Here is a 14642-nt window from a genome sequence, read left to right as displayed (position 1 = left end):
GTCCATGCGGAAAGCTTTCCGATAAGGATTCTCAGCGAGACCGCACTCGATTAAATCGGTCTGTCTCTTCAAACCAAGGAGGCGGGCTCGCCGCAGCCGCTTCCAGGCCGAGGCTAGAAGAGCCTACTGCGCACGCGCAGTAGACAGCGACGGAGCCACCAATGGAGCAGTCCGGAGGGGAGCAAGAACCGGGAGCCGTCAGGTACCGAGCACTGGAGGGGCCGAGGGAGGGAAAAGAGACCCGCGGGAGGGCAGCTGAGTCCCGGCCGGACCTGGACCCCTCTTGCCAGCCGGGACCCTGGGGTATAACAGACGGACTCGCACGTAACAGCGGCCCGGGGACGTCAACGCCGCTTCCCTCCCAGGCTCCTGGACCTGCCCTGGGAAGACGTGCTGCTCCCGCACGTCCTGAACTGGGTCCCGCTGCGCCAGCTGCTCCGGCTGCAGCGCGTCAGCCGCGCCTTCCGGGCGCTCGTGCAGCTGCACCTGGCGGGGCTGCGCCGCTTCGACGCCGCACAGGTGAGCCGGGGACCGGAGCCGCGCCCCGCCCCGCCCCGCGTGGGTCCCACCCCCGCCCCGCCTCCAGTCCACCCCGGCAGCGCTGGGGACCCTTCCGGACCCCGGGTGCCACAAGGACGACTCCGCAGGGCGGGCGAGCACGGGGAGGGAGCACGGCCTCTCTCCTGGGAGGGCAGGTGGCAAGTCCCGAAGGTGGGCGGCAGCCGCCGCCCTGGGGATGGGGACACACTGAGTCTCGGTGCCTCCTGCCCGCAGGTGGGGCCACAGATCCCACGGGCCGCGCTAGCCCGGCTACTGCGGGATGCCGAGGGGCTGCAGGAGCTGGCGCTGGCTCCGTGTCACGAATGGCTGTCGGACGAGGACCTGGTACCAGTGCTGGCACGGAACCCGCAGCTACGGAGCGTAGCGCTGGCCGGCTGCGGCCAGCTGAGTCGCCGAGCGCTGGGGGCGCTGGCTGAGGGCTGCCCGCGTCTGCAGCGCCTTTCGCTCGCTCACTGTGACTGGGTGGACGGGCTGGCACTACGTGGCCTCGCCGACCGCTGCCCGGCTCTGGAGGAGCTAGACCTAACCGCCTGTCGCCAACTCAAGGATGAGGCCATCGTGTACCTGGCGCAGAGGCGCGGCGCAGGCCTCCGCAGCCTCTCGTTGGCTGTCAACGCCAATGTGGGGGACACCGCGGTCCAAGAGTTGGCTCGAAACTGCCCGCAACTCGAACACCTTGACCTCACAGGCTGCCTCCGTGTCGGAAGCGATGGTGTCAGGTGCCTGGGCATGGGGTCGGTATGGTGGGAGGTGGGCAGTCACTCTGGGGATGGGAGGGGCAGGTTGTACTTGTCAAAAGACCCATCAGAAAGACCTCTGGGATTTTTTTACGCTAGAAAGCCTATGATTTAAAAGCAAAAAAAAAAAAAAAAATTCTGAGCCAAAAATGACACACAAAGATGTGACATAAAGTTGATCTGCAACAAAAGGGCATCTTGAAACTCTGGCAACACCCAGGATAGGTACTCTCTAAGAGCCAGAAGCCCCCAGGAGCTGGGGACCTGGAGTCTGTAATTCCATTCCTGCCCTCCCACCCCCCTTGGGCACTGGAGAAAAAGAGCAGACCCTGAGCTGGAGGGAAACTTAGAATTTGCTGGAGCCAGCTGCAGCTTTAGTGGGCTGGCCCGGCAGACAGTGAGAGCCTCCTGCACCTAGCTTCACCCTGCTCCTCCCCCAGGACACTGGCGGAGTACTGCCCGGCACTGCGCTCGCTGCGGGTGCGGCACTGCCACCATGTGGCCGAACCCAGCCTGAGCCGCTTACGGAAGCGTGGTGTGGACATCGACGTGGAGCCACCCCTGCACCAGGCTCTGGTGCTACTCCAGGACATGGCAGGCTTCGCACCCTTTGTCAACCTGCAGGTCTGACAGAATTTCCTGTGGGTGGGAGCACAGCTGGACTGTGTAGCCGGGGCCTGACACTGAGCTGTAGGGAAACCGAACTGTGGGGGCCTGTGTGGTTGAGAGGCCTGTGCCCTGCCCCACCCTGGAATTTCAAATAAAGAGCTTTTTACCCCTTCTTGCCTGGCAAATAGGGGACATGAAGCTGGGATCAGAAGGACAGACAGACATTGGAACTCTTATTGCCCCAGTGGCAGAAAAGATCAGAATGAACTTACGACTTCCTTGGACAGCCTTTACTGTGTTCATGAAGGCAGCTCCAAGAATAGATTAACTAGAGCAAGGACATAGAGAAGGGACAGTAGGGTGGACGGGGGTGGTTTCTGCATCCCTCTGGGGTCTGGAAGGCTCAGCAGAGTCCAGCCAGGGCCTCAGTGGAAGCGGTACTTTCTGGCTGGCTTGAGATTGATGTATGTGGCCTTCATCTCCTCAGCCTCGGGGTTCCGTACGTCTTTGAACCGCTCCCCTTTGGTGCTCACTACTTGGTTGTCGATGTATCGGATCAGCTTCTTGGGGGCCTGTCAGGCAATCAGGAAATGAATGACTGAAATCGGGGGTCAGAACCCCTCATTGCACACCCCCAACTGCAGGCAATCCTCTTACCTCCTTGGGAGCCATGGGTCGGTGAACCTTCTGGTCTTCCGCACTATCCACCATCATGTACCTGTCAAGAGTGGCTTCATGACGCTCCTGCTACCCAGGAAGCCCTGCAGGGTCTAGCCCAGCCCAGACTTACTTCTGAAGGATGAAGGACTTCAGTTCATCCTTTTGGGGGCCTCTAAGGCGCCTGGGCAAGTCCTGCAGACATGGGAGCCCTGTTCTAGTCCAGTGGCAACAACAGGGGGACAGATGAGGATAGGTAGGGGGGGGGGTCTTAACAAGAAGGTATACTGGGGCAGGGCCGAAAGGGGTTACCTGGTTTGGGCCGTCCCAGCCTGGAGGCCCCTCTTCCTTGCTCTCCACCAGCATCTGTACTGCTTCTTCCAAGTCCCCCCGGGCTTTGGCCAACGCCCACTGGGCCTGTTCCACAGAACAGGTAGGGAATACCTCCAAGAGCACATCTACTCCTGGCAGAAGTTCTTCCTCAGCACCAGCTGCCTGTGGGCACAGAGGTTCACTGTAGGCTACACTCCTTCCTTTCCTCCCCCAAAGGCCTTCATGGGTACCCCCTCTACCAGTACCTCATTTTGGGTGCCCCCAGTGGCAGCCGGAGACCTGGTGTCTTCTTTGAGCTTTTCAGGTTGCCTCGGGGTCTCTGGAAAAATGGGCACCTGACCTTGGACACAGGAGCTCTGTGGGTGCAGGTTCTCTTCAAGAGGCAGAGAGGGCATCGGATTTGCCAGGGCTTGGGGTGGGTGGGGTGGGTGGGAATCCTCCACATGCCAGATCCCCAAACTCACCTTTGTTCCTGGCATCACTCAGCTGTGTGGAGAGCTTCTGCATCATGTCCCCTATCATGCCTCTGAAAGGCAAGGAAGGTGGTGAGGGGACCACTCCACCCCACCGCCAGCCAGCCAGCCAGCCAGCCAGCCCCCACCACCTTTTTGCACCAGCCAGGCCCTACCTGGGGATGTGGCCAAAGCCAGGCACATAAGCCTCCATCATCTCCGTGAAGGCATCCATATCAAAGTTCTCGTCTGAGGGGCCTGAGGGGCCCAGGTCCTCTAGGACCCCAAGCACATAGGAGAAGATGACCTCATCCAAGCCACTGTAGGAGGGAACAAGTACACTGGCTAGGACACTGGATATTTCTAGCATCCCCACCAATCCGACTTCAGTTCTCCGTTTCTTGGTGCCCAAGTCAGCTCGGTCCTTGAGACCAGAGTATCTCCCCATCTCCTTTGGCTTTGGTTTTCAATCAGTCCAGTACAGGTGATAGACACAGTATGAAAGAGAAGACCATCTAAGCAAGTAAAAAACAGCTTTCCCCAAGCTCAGTAGTTAAGAGCACTTGCTGCTCTTTACGGGACCCAAGTTCAATTCCCAGCACCCACATGAAGTAGCTCACAGCTGCCTATACTTCCAGCTTCCTGGTATCTGATAGCTTCTTCTGGCCTCAAGAGCAGCTGTGTACACACACACACAATCTTGGAAACAAAAGTTGGGGTTGGAGAGATGGCTTAGTAATTAAGAGTACTTCCTATTCTTTTTGTTTTTTCAAGACAGGGTTTCTTTTGTGTATTCCTGGCTGTCCTGGAACTCACTCTGTAGATTAGGCTGGCCTCAAACTCAGAGATCCACCTGCCTTCGCCTCCAGAGCGCTGGGATTAAAGGCGTGGGACACCACCACCCAGGGAGTGCTTTGTATTCTAGCAGATGACTGGTTCAATTCCCATCTCAGAAAAGGATTGAATACTTTGTAACCACCTTTTCATTGGCCAGTGCCCAGAGTGTTCTGTGCAACACCCCCTCTGAACTTGGCCTGATTCTTCAGAAGGAACAGCCTTACCTGAGGTCCGCCTCTGGGAGGTGTGTCTGGACAAAGGCAAGGAGGGCTGAACTGACGATCCTCTCCAACTCCATGCTGTCTCTTCTAAAGGTACACAAGACAGGATTGCCAGGTCTCTCGCCTGCTTCCCCTCACTGGGCCAAGGGACAGCAGCCCTTCCTCTCTGTCTCCCTTGTGAGGCTGAGCCAGCTGCTGATGCTGTGCTCCCAGTTCCTGGCAAGCAGAGCCACTCCCCTGGCCACCCACTTCTACCTCCTCCAGCCCCAGACAGGGTATAACACTCTCTAAAAGGCTTCCAAAGGGAGTTGTGCCCCTCCCCCATCTCCTGTGGCAAAGAGGGGTCACATGCTTCCTGGCTAAGGAATCTCATCACTGAGGGGGCTATTTGGCCCCCAACTCCAGTCACAAGGGGCCCCATTGTCTAGCCCTATAAGGAAGGAGGTCTCAGGACCAAGTACAGGCCACCCACCCTTTGTACAAAGGAACTTTTTTTTCTGGTTCTGGAGCCTATAGAGTGGGGAAGTCCTGCATGGCTTCTCTCCTCCTGCCCAATCCCTGCCTTTCCAGCAGTCTGGACCACGGAAGACCTTTGTCATCCTTCAGCCAATGGAGCACCACCGTCTGGTCCTGTCCACTTCTCCCTCATCACTCCCTCCTCTCTAGCCCCACCCTACTGGCCTTGCTGTTCCTCGAACCTGCTGGCTGTCTTATTGTTTGGTGGGTCCTCGTGCCTAGGAAAATGTCTGCATTCAGTAAGTGCTAGGCAAATACTTTCTGGCTTAATTCATCTACATGCCTTTAAAAAAGATTTATTATTTTTATTTCTGTGCATGAGTGTCTGTCCGCATGTATGTATGAGCACAAAGGTACATGCTTCGTGCTCATGGAGGTCAGAAGAGGGCGCCAGATCCGATAAAACTGGAGTGTCAAAGGTTATAAGCTACCATCTGGGTGCTGGGAACTGAATATGTGTCCTTTGCAAAAGCAGCAAGTGCTCTTCACTGCCAAGCCAGATCTTCAGCCCCCATTTTCATGCTTTTGACTCCTCCAAACTCTATGTGGAGTCAGGAATGCACAGATGGTAAGAATGGCTCAAGACTTGGAGAACCAAATGTCAGCCAATCCTCTCATTTGGAAGGCTCCAGAGGATTCTCAGAATCCAGCTACCGGAGCTCATATCCTCCTCTCATCGCTCTGCAAACACATACCACTTGCTGAGCTACCGTATCCGAAACTTAGGACTACCCTTGCTTTTGCTCTCTCTCAGCCTTCCCTGCAATCAGTCAAACCAAGTCCTACTGAATAGGCCATATTTTCCCTCCTATTAACTTCTCCCTCCAGGACAGCCTCTGTTCCAATGTCTCTACTAGTTAAGGTTTCTCGGGCTAAGGCTAAGCTTAGTTTCTCAGACTAAGGTTATCATCTGCTTTTTAGGTTTTGGTCTACTGAGGTTGAATCACATAACTCCCCAATTTTGTTTGGAATACTTTATGTATAGTTTTGCTCAATATTTGCCCTTTCAGTGCTGCCACCTACAATTCCTGAGTTCACAGCCTCTGGTGTCCTCCCTGGGGCCATGTAGACGAAGTATCTCTTCCCTGGTCCCTCCTCCATTCCCTTCTCTGCTGCCCTCTGACTCAAGGCCACGGCTCTTACCCTGTCCTATAGTCCTGTGTCCTGGAGCTCTCTATGCAGACCAGAATGGTCTTAAACTCACAGAGATCCTCCTGCCTCTGCCTCCGAGTACTGGGATTAAAGGCGTGTGCTTTGTTTTTTGAAACAGGAACTCTCAATGAAGAGCTGGAGCTTTACATTTTGCTTTTTTGGTGGGCCGTGGCACTCCTGACTTGAACCCCAGTGCTGGAGTTACAGCTCTATTCCACCACGCCTGTTCTGTTTGCTTTTGAGGGAGGTTTCTCTATTTAGTCCTGGCTGTCCTAGAATTTACTATGTTTACCAGTATGGCCTTGAATTTACAGTGATCCTCCTGCCTCTCTTTGGGATTAAGGCAGGTACTATTGCACCTGGCTAAGCCAGTTTTAATTTTCTGTTTGTTTGTTTTCATTTTAATGTGGGCACTAGGGATCTGAACTCCTATCCTCATGCTTGCATAGCACACACTTTCCCTGCTGAAGCATCAGCCTAGGCCCACACCTTACCTATCCCCCTGGCTTCCATGTGGCACTGTTTCTTGCCTATAGGGACTTCCTGATACTTCCCTGTCCCTACTACTATCTCTCCCCATCACAGGTGTATGATCTGCTTAAAATGCAACTGTGGGGGCTGGAGAGGTGATTCAGTGGTTAAAAGTACTTACTGCTTTATCAGAGTGAGTACTAGAGTTTGTGTGTCAGCATCCACACCAGGAGGTACCCAATAGGATCTGACATCCCTTCCAGGCACCCCCCCCCCAATCTTTTAAAAACTGGTGATGTGGTGACACACACATCAGCAAGCAGAGGCAGGTGGATCTCTGTGAGTTGAGGCCAGCCTGATCTACACGGTGAGTTCCAGGCCAGTCAGTGCTATACAGTGAGATCATGTCTCAAAATAAACAAACAAATGTCAAACTTAACAGTGACTTCCCTTTACCTTTCTAAAATGTCCATAACTTTTTTTTGTGGACTTTGATTTAGGGCCTTTTCCCCACCTACTTTTCTCCATCCTGGTTTGCTTTCAGTTTGTCAACATTCAAGTCTAGACTCTAGAACTAGTGTACTCACTACCTAAGACCCTCCTTACAGAGTGCACACCCCTTATTTAGCAGGACTTTTCACAAATGTAACTAATTATTTGGACAATGCTTACTGTTTCTCCGAGTTGTTTCATGAAGGTAAAGATGACTCTCCTATCTCTTTCCTCCCCTTCCCATCATTCCAACCTGGTTTATTCACCAGTGTACACTCAACGCCCTTGGAAACTAAGATGCAGAGAACCCATTGCTCCCCTCTGCATAGGTGCTGAGTAAACCCAGTGACCCAGAATGGACCTTCCAGGCTCACCCAAGTGAAATGCAGTAGTTGGTCTAAGTTTAGGCCTGGGGATGTAGCTCACTGGTAGAGTACTTGTATATGTGGGGCCCTCAGCTGGATCCCCAGCAACTCCCCAGTGTCAATTGAGGGGATATCAAGATGGGGGATATCAAGACTTCCACTTGGGTTGGACCAGTTACCTGGTCCCTTCAGTGATAAGACAGAGTGACTGCGACAGCACAAAAGATGAATTTGGAAAGGAGAACTTAGTAACTCCAGTCTCTCTTGGGAGATGCCCACCCTCTCTTAGCCCGGGCATGCTAGCCCCATCATGCAACTCTCCTGAAAAGGCAGCCCCTCGAGAGATGTAACCCACCCTCAGCCTGACTGTTGATACTGGCTGGTAACCTCTGCAGGGACAAAGACACTTGGATGCTCTATAAAAGCCCAGTTTCTAGGGAGCTCTTTTGGGGATATATGTGATGCCTTTAGGTTTCTAACCAAGGTGTAGGGGCTACAAAGTTGTTACTGGGAAATTCCTCATTGTCTTCAAAGGAAAAGTCTTCCTCCTTAAGGTTCTGTGGCTGGGTGTTCTGGTAAGGGGACCATCATCTCCTCCTGTCTTTGGACTGAGCAGACATGGTTCAGATTTCAGAGCTTGCCACGTCTCTCTTCCCACCCTCCTCTCCACTCCCAGCTTTCCCTGACATGTCCTTCCTGCTTGGGAGTGCCTCCTAATATTTTATCCCATAGTTCCGAGCTGGGGAAGACCTGACCTGAACTACTAAATTGGCTTCCTAAGTCAACCTGCATGTCATCCTAGGATTTCCGTAAGACTTTTCAAATTCCAGACAGCCCACGGAACCCATTACTTCTTGATCAGAGATCACTATTTAGTGGCACCTAAGAAATGTGTCAATCATTGTGTCATGAGTCCTGCTGAAACACCTCTGATGGGGGCTGGAGAAGGATCAGCAGTTAAGAGCACTGGTGGTTCTTACAGAAGACCTGTTTGATTCCCAACTATCCGTAGCTCCTGTCCCTAGGGATACAACATTCTTTTGACCTCCGAGGGTACCAGGCATGCACATGGTACATAAAAATACATGCAAGCAAAATGGTAATAATATATATGAAATTAAATAAATCTAAAAACATTTAAAAAGCACTTCTAATGATGGTTAAAAACAGTATCTACAGACTGCAATATAAAGCATTAATTTCCTAATCCTCATAACAGCTTAAAATGTGGATGATACTATTGTGCCCATTACCTGAAAGGAAATGAAGGCACTGGAGATTTGAGAAACTTTCCCAAGATCACAGGGCAGGTTAACGGCAGATTCACACACAGGCAGCCTGGCTACATCACCTCTCCTGATGCCAATGGTGTGGCCCAGACCTGTACTAGAGGCCTCTCCTGCCTCGCTGGCAGTCTTATCTACACCAGAATCTTTGCTTGCCCCCTTCCCCTGCTCAAGACATCTTTCCCTTTGCCTCTACAAACACCGTTCTGCAGGGTTCAAATTCCCTGTACAGCTAACTAAGCTACCCATCCTCTCCGCCCTGAGACGGCTTGAGAGACTCCCAAAGGACTAGATACAAGCTTGCACCTTTCAGACACTCTATTAGAGGGTGCGGGGCTAGTGGGATACTCTGGGAAACTTAGACAAGGTAAGAAGTGTCTGCTACTCCCCTGGAGTGGAGAGGCACTAAGTGGGAATTGAGAGCAGACCATGTGCCCGCAGAATTCCTGGGAAGCCATGTCCCAGGAAAGGAGTCCTGGGAGCTAAGGGGTAGCAAGGGGTCTAGCCCCAGGGTCTTCTCCACTTCTCCCAGGCCCTCTTGTAAAGTCACGATGCAGCACAATGCAGGCGCTAGCAAACACTATTTCATCCCGATCCCCACGTCAGGTCTCGGAGGCAACAAGGACATTGTGGGGAGCAAGGGATCCCACCATCTAAGGCCAGGCAGGTGCACAAACCCTGGGAGGCGCAGCGGGGGAAGTGGGATCTCAGATGGCCGACCCTTGAAGCAAGAGCTTTTTATAACCGTTAGCAGGGCACTCATGAGCGTCCAGAATCGGGGGCCTGAGGACACGGGGATGCAGCAGCCGCCTTGGGAGGGAGGGAGTCACATGACGAGATAGGCCTCCTCGGTGCAGGCCACAGGAGACAATTAGAGAAAGGGGTCCGGCCGACCCCCTCCCGGGGGGACCGTAAGGGAACGCTAGCAGGGGGTGCCCTGTGTCAGTGCTCTCCGCGACTCTCCTAGCCCTAGACCCGGGGCTGGAGGGGAAATCACCTGCTCCGTCAGGCGCCGCCGGCGACTTGTCCCGCGCGATGCAGTTCTTATCCCCTAGCCCCACCAACGAGATGAAAGGCGGGGCCCAGAGCTGTTCGCTTTGGAGGACGCCGTGGTGGCCATTTTTGAAAAGGCAATTTGCCCATACCAGGGCGGGGCTTCTTCCCCCATTCTCAAATGGCTCCGCGTTTTGGAGCCGCGCGGCTCGCCGGCGGCCATGTTTGTTTTGGGTAGAGAGGCGTGGCCGACGTGTTCTCTTTTGTCCGCTAGAGGTCCCGAACCTTTCCGTATTTATTTCCGAGAGAACGCAGGATTTTCCTGCCCGCCTTGTTTCCTCGCCCCCAAGGACCCTCACCTGGAAATTCTATAGGTTTCCCTTTCCTCTTCCTTGTCTGTCTGTCCTGCCCTTCTTTAATTTCTGCGGCGCCCCGACTGGATGTGGTGTCTCCCACTGCAAGATCTAAGGATCTCCAAATCCCAGCATCTCCCCCTTCTGGCTTCAGGCCCTGTCACTCAGTCAGCTCTAGGGCCTGGATCCCAGGACATTATCTATCCCTCCCCTTGGTCCCTTATTGATGTCTTCCCGAGAGTAAGGTGGATTACAGGGTCTTCGGAAAGTGGTGAACATTAAATGCTTGGAGTGAGGATAGGCCTGAGCCTGATCCAGGATGGCTTGCAGACCTCCTCCACACCCAGGGCCCTCCTGCTGCACTGGCAGGGCTAGTAATCTAGAAGAGACAGGACAGCTACACACCAGGACCTAGTAAGTAAGGCCTCAGCTTCCGCTCCCTGTTCCTGCTACCTCAGCTTCCCCACTGCCGAGGGGCAGCCCTCAAGCATGCCGTCTTTTGAACTCAAAAATGGGTGCCAAGAATCCCTTTCAGTGGTCGGCTTTCCCATCCCAATCCGCAAGGAGGGGCCTCCTTTCAGTACCAGTAGGGTGCCAGGGACCCAGGAGCTGTCGTTAGCCTCTAGAAACTCCGTCCCAGACAGAAAGTCCCAACCCATCCCCCAGAGACTGAAGCAGTGCCAAGATTCGGAGAAAAGAGCTTTCTGCCCTCCCTTCCTTCCCCTGTGTCCCTCTCCACGGCTCCCTCCTCCCCGGCGGGTGGGTGGCTGCTGGGAAGGGGGAAGGAAAGAGGAGAGCGAGGAAGCAGCTTGGCTTCTCCTATAAAAGCTCTACTGCTGCCAGACTGACGCTGCTAGGGTTAATAAGAGGAGAGGTGACAGCCACTTTGAACTCTAGCCAAGCAGGCCTCTAGAAAGGGACCCATGGTCTCCCCCACTAGCCCCAGGCCCCTGCCAGCCCTCCCTTTTGGGTCCCTGTTTCCTCCTACCCTTTACCCATTGCACAATACCGATGACTTCATTCCTTACCACCCCCATTCCCGGAACTTAAAGGTTTCCTCAGCAGGCCTGCCTAGAGTTCTGACCCAAGACCCCTGCAGCCACCCCGGGGTTGTGCCTTCTCCTCCCCACCTCACCCCCAATTCTTGCTTGATTGGCTATTGGGTGTAGCGAGATACCAGAAAGACCATCCTGAATTCTCAGGGCGAGTGAGGCCAAAGGTTTCTAGGGGGAGACCCTCTAGTCCTAACTCAGACTCTGGGGAGACCTCACTCTGTGCAGACCGGTCAGATTCCAGGGGCCCCAGGACAGAAGGTTGGGCAGAGGGAAGTGACTCCCACAGACAGAATGTCAGGTGGCTTTTCCATGAATCTCTAGATAGACCAGCAGTTCTCCACTTTCCTAATGCTGAGACGCTTTAATACAGTTCCTCATGTTGTGGTGAGCCCAACCTTAAAATTCTTGTCATTGCTACTTCATAACTGTAATTTTGCTACTGTTATGAATTGTAATGTAAGTATCTATGATTTCTGATGGTCTTAAGTGACCCCTGTGAAAGGGTCATTTGACCCTCAAGGGGGTCACGACCCACAGGTTGAGAACGGCTGCTCTAGAAGGCCATTTGCTAGATAGAGTTTCCACAGCTAATCCGACCTTGCCCATAGTTGCTGGGTTTATCCTCTAAATTCTTACTTTCCCCTTCCCCACGATGGGAGCCAACTCCCCTGAGTGCTGCTAGAAGCCCCTGGCACAGGGGGTGGGGAGGCCTAGTGCTGCTGCCTCCTCTCTGTTCCCTTGGAGTATTTAGGCTGCAGGGTCTCCTCAGTTGACAGAAAAGACTAGGAGTCTATGCTGTATGCTATGCTCGTAATTCCCTAGCCTATGCCTCAGAACTAGGAATCAGGTTTGAGTTCAGCATCAGGGCCAGGGTTCCTGGCACCATGAACAGCAAAAGAACCAGAGGGCTGGTCTTCAGGAGTGCGAGGAGCACTCAGGCACTGGAATAAGGAAGGGGGCACTTGGAAGAATGGGTTGGGGCAGGGTTGTCCCAGCTCTGGCTTGAGGTCAGAAAGGGCCCTGGGCAGCAGACAGCGTGCCTGGCCCTCCCACACCATCCTCCTTTCTCAGAAGAGCCTGCATGGGTGGGTGGGGCTCTGGGGCAGGGCAAGGGCCTATTTAAGGAGCTCCACACAGTTGGTTGTTGCAGATCCAGTCCCAGGAATACCAGAGAAGAGGCTCTGTGGGTAAGTGCTACTCCTTTCCCAGGGTTCAGCAGGGCTGCGGGGAGGGTAACTCCTGGAGTCTGCTGGCTGGCTGTCCCTCTCCAGGGATGTGTGAGGCTAGCACCCAGCTGTCATTTGACTCTCCAGAAATTGGAAGTGCATTTCAGGGAAGCCTTCCTCATCCACTCAGCTATCCTAAACACTCAAGACCATCATTCAAGTGGCCGATTTTCTAGAGCTAATACTCCTGAGTGGCTGTCTTGAAGATCCCCCTTAGGGGAAGAAGCACCCCCAACTACAGACAGATGCCCTCATCAGGTGCAAATGTTGGCTTTTCCCTGACTCTCACCCTCTAGCCCCTATACCAGCCCACCAAGAACACAACTGGACAGGCAATAAAGGGACCCACAGCCATTACCCAGTCCCTGCCATACCCTGAGCCTGTCCCCTCCAGTTCTTATCCACTTTTCTAGCTGTGGGATCCCATTTTCAGCTCCAAGTTTAGCACCCCACCACTGAGGGGGTAGGAAGTATTCTGAGATCCCAGGCTATATCCTGAATCTCAATTTGTCCATGTTGGGTTTGGGGGAAAATTTGCAGAAGGGGACCAATGAGATGGCTCAAGGTACTTACCACAAAACCTGGTGCCCCGGAGGGCAGCATCCCGGCTGAGAGAACGTTGGCCACCTGGCTCTGAGAACTGAATTCCATAGGCTGTGAGCTCTAGCAAATGCCCTAGGGACTCAGTTCTGGTGCCCGGTTGTGCTATCTCGTCAGTACCAAAGCTACAGGGAACCAGATGGTTCTCACTGACAGTTGCCCAGAAGGTTCTCTTTAATAGCATCGGCTTGGGGTACTCTTGTACTCAAAGGCTTCAGTGGCTTCCCAACCGAATCAATCCTCCTCCCTCACTCCTTTCTCCCCCCCCCCAGACAGGGTCTTCTATAGCCCAGGATACCTGTACAGCCAAGGCTAGCCTTGAACTCCTAACCTTCCTGCCTCCACCTCCCTGTGTCTGGTGCTGTCAGTCCTCCAGCTGCTGCCATGCTCTCTCTCTCTCTCTCTCTCTTGCTGTCTCCTGCTCAGCTCTTCTTGGGTCCCCTCTTCCTCATCACTATCTATCAGAGTCCTGTCTGTCCTCTGAGGCCTCTTTCAACTTCCCAGTGGAATAGATTCATAAACCCTTACCCTGGTAGTATCTAACCCAGTGTTTTGCACATGGAGGCTCCCTCAACAAACATTCCATGCATTTTTTTTGCATGTGTCTCATGTATGAAGAGGAATTTGACCTAGAGATTAAAGTCAATCAAGTTATACTCTCAGTGTGTGTGTGTGTGTGTGTGTGTGTGTGTGTGTGTGTGTGTGTGTTTCAAGACAGGGTTTCTCTGTGGCTTTGGAGCCTGTCCTGGAACTAGCTCTTGTACACCAGGCTGGTCTTGAATTCACAGAGATCTGCCTGCCCTGCCTCCCTAATGCTGGGATTAAAGGCATGAGCCACCATTGCCTGGCTCATTCTCATTTTTTTAAAAAAATTTGAGACAGGGTTTCTCTGTGTATCTTTGCCTACCCTTGAACTCACTCTGTAGACCAGTCTGGCTTGGAGCTCACTGAGATCCACCTTCTTCTGCTTCCCAAGTGCTGGGATTAAAGGCGTGTGCCACTACTGCTTGGCTACAGTCTCATTTTGTAACCTATATAGAACTGAGTCAGTTTCCTTGAATATAAATGGAAATAATAATTGCATTACCATCAAAGATTTGTGAGTATAAACTTTAGTGAGTGGATAGATGTCTGCACAGGGCTCTAGCATGGCACCTGGCAGAGCAAACTTCTGAGGAAGTGTGGGAGACTATGGTTCTTATTCTGTTCCTTTAAAAGATAGTATATTTATTCAGTGTGTGTGTGTGTGTGTGTGTGTGTGTGTGTGTGTGTGTGTGTGTGTGTAGGGATAGGCATGCTACAGCATGCTTGTGGCGGCCAGAAGACTTCCTGGGGGAGTTGGTTTTCTCCTATCATGTGGGTCCCAGGTACTGAACTCAGATCCTCAGGCTAGGCCTCCAGCGCCTTTATCACCTTTATTGTCTTGCTAGTGCCTTGTTCAATTTTTTTCTTTTTAAAATGTATTTATTATGTATACAGTGTTCTGCCTGCATGTCAGAAGAGGGCACCAGATCTCATAACGGATGGTTGTGAGCCACCATGTGGTTGCTGGGAATTGAATCCAGGACCTCTGGAAGATCAGTCAGTGCTCTTAACCACTGAGTGATTTCTCCAGCCCCTCAATTTTTTTAAAAAACGTAGAGTGGGCATTATTCAATAGTGAGGGCAGTTACCAAATGAAATGGGGCTTGAAATTCATCTGTCAGGCCTTTCTGTGTGATGGCTC

General features: G+C 52.9%; 2 protein-coding genes and 1 non-coding gene across 5 annotated transcripts; 2 read left to right on the top strand and 1 right to left on the bottom strand.

Annotated features, from left to right (window-relative positions):
• Positions 1–53: 53 nt before the first annotated feature.
• On the top strand, positions 54–2080 carry LOC100752453 (F-box/LRR-repeat protein 15). The gene is made up of 4 exons (XM_027407137.2): positions 54–202; positions 366–519; positions 775–1280; positions 1739–2080. Exons 1-4 carry the CDS (start codon positions 162–164, stop codon positions 1926–1928), a joined length of 891 nt encoding a protein of 296 aa, XP_027262938.1. The 5' UTR covers positions 54–161; the 3' UTR covers positions 1929–2080.
• A 102-nt stretch (positions 2081–2182) lies between these two features.
• Positions 2183–9842, bottom strand: Cuedc2 (CUE domain containing 2). 3 transcript variants are annotated; one of them, XM_027407140.2, is made up of 9 exons: positions 9687–9842; positions 4411–4494; positions 3526–3669; positions 3362–3423; positions 3143–3216; positions 2877–3059; positions 2698–2759; positions 2565–2625; positions 2183–2479 (listed from the first exon to the last, which is right to left on the bottom strand). In XM_027407140.2, the coding sequence occupies exons 2-9, from the start codon at positions 4482–4484 to the stop codon at positions 2333–2335; spliced, it is 807 nt and encodes a 268-aa protein (XP_027262941.1). In that variant the 5' UTR covers positions 4485–4494; positions 9687–9842; the 3' UTR covers positions 2183–2332. The 3 variants fall into 3 exon arrangements, with proteins under 3 accessions (XP_027262941.1, XP_027262939.1, XP_027262940.1); XM_027407138.2 differs by having other exon boundaries at positions 3143–3270; positions 9687–9841; XM_027407139.2 differs by having other exon boundaries at positions 3143–3270; positions 4411–4491; positions 9687–9807.
• Positions 9843–12941: 3099 nt separating this feature from the next.
• On the top strand, positions 12942–13020 carry Mir146b (microRNA mir-146b). Its single transcript, NR_105125.1, has one exon. It is a non-coding gene; the product is annotated as a microRNA mir-146b (primary transcript).
• Positions 13021–14642: the final 1622 nt, after the last annotated feature.

This window comes from Cricetulus griseus, chromosome 3, assembly GCF_003668045.3.
Source record: "Cricetulus griseus strain 17A/GY chromosome 3, alternate assembly CriGri-PICRH-1.0, whole genome shotgun sequence".
NCBI lineage: Eukaryota > Metazoa > Chordata > Mammalia > Rodentia > Cricetidae > Cricetulus > Cricetulus griseus.
Note: the sequence above shows the minus strand (reverse complement) of the source record. Positions and strands in the feature narration are given on the sequence as shown.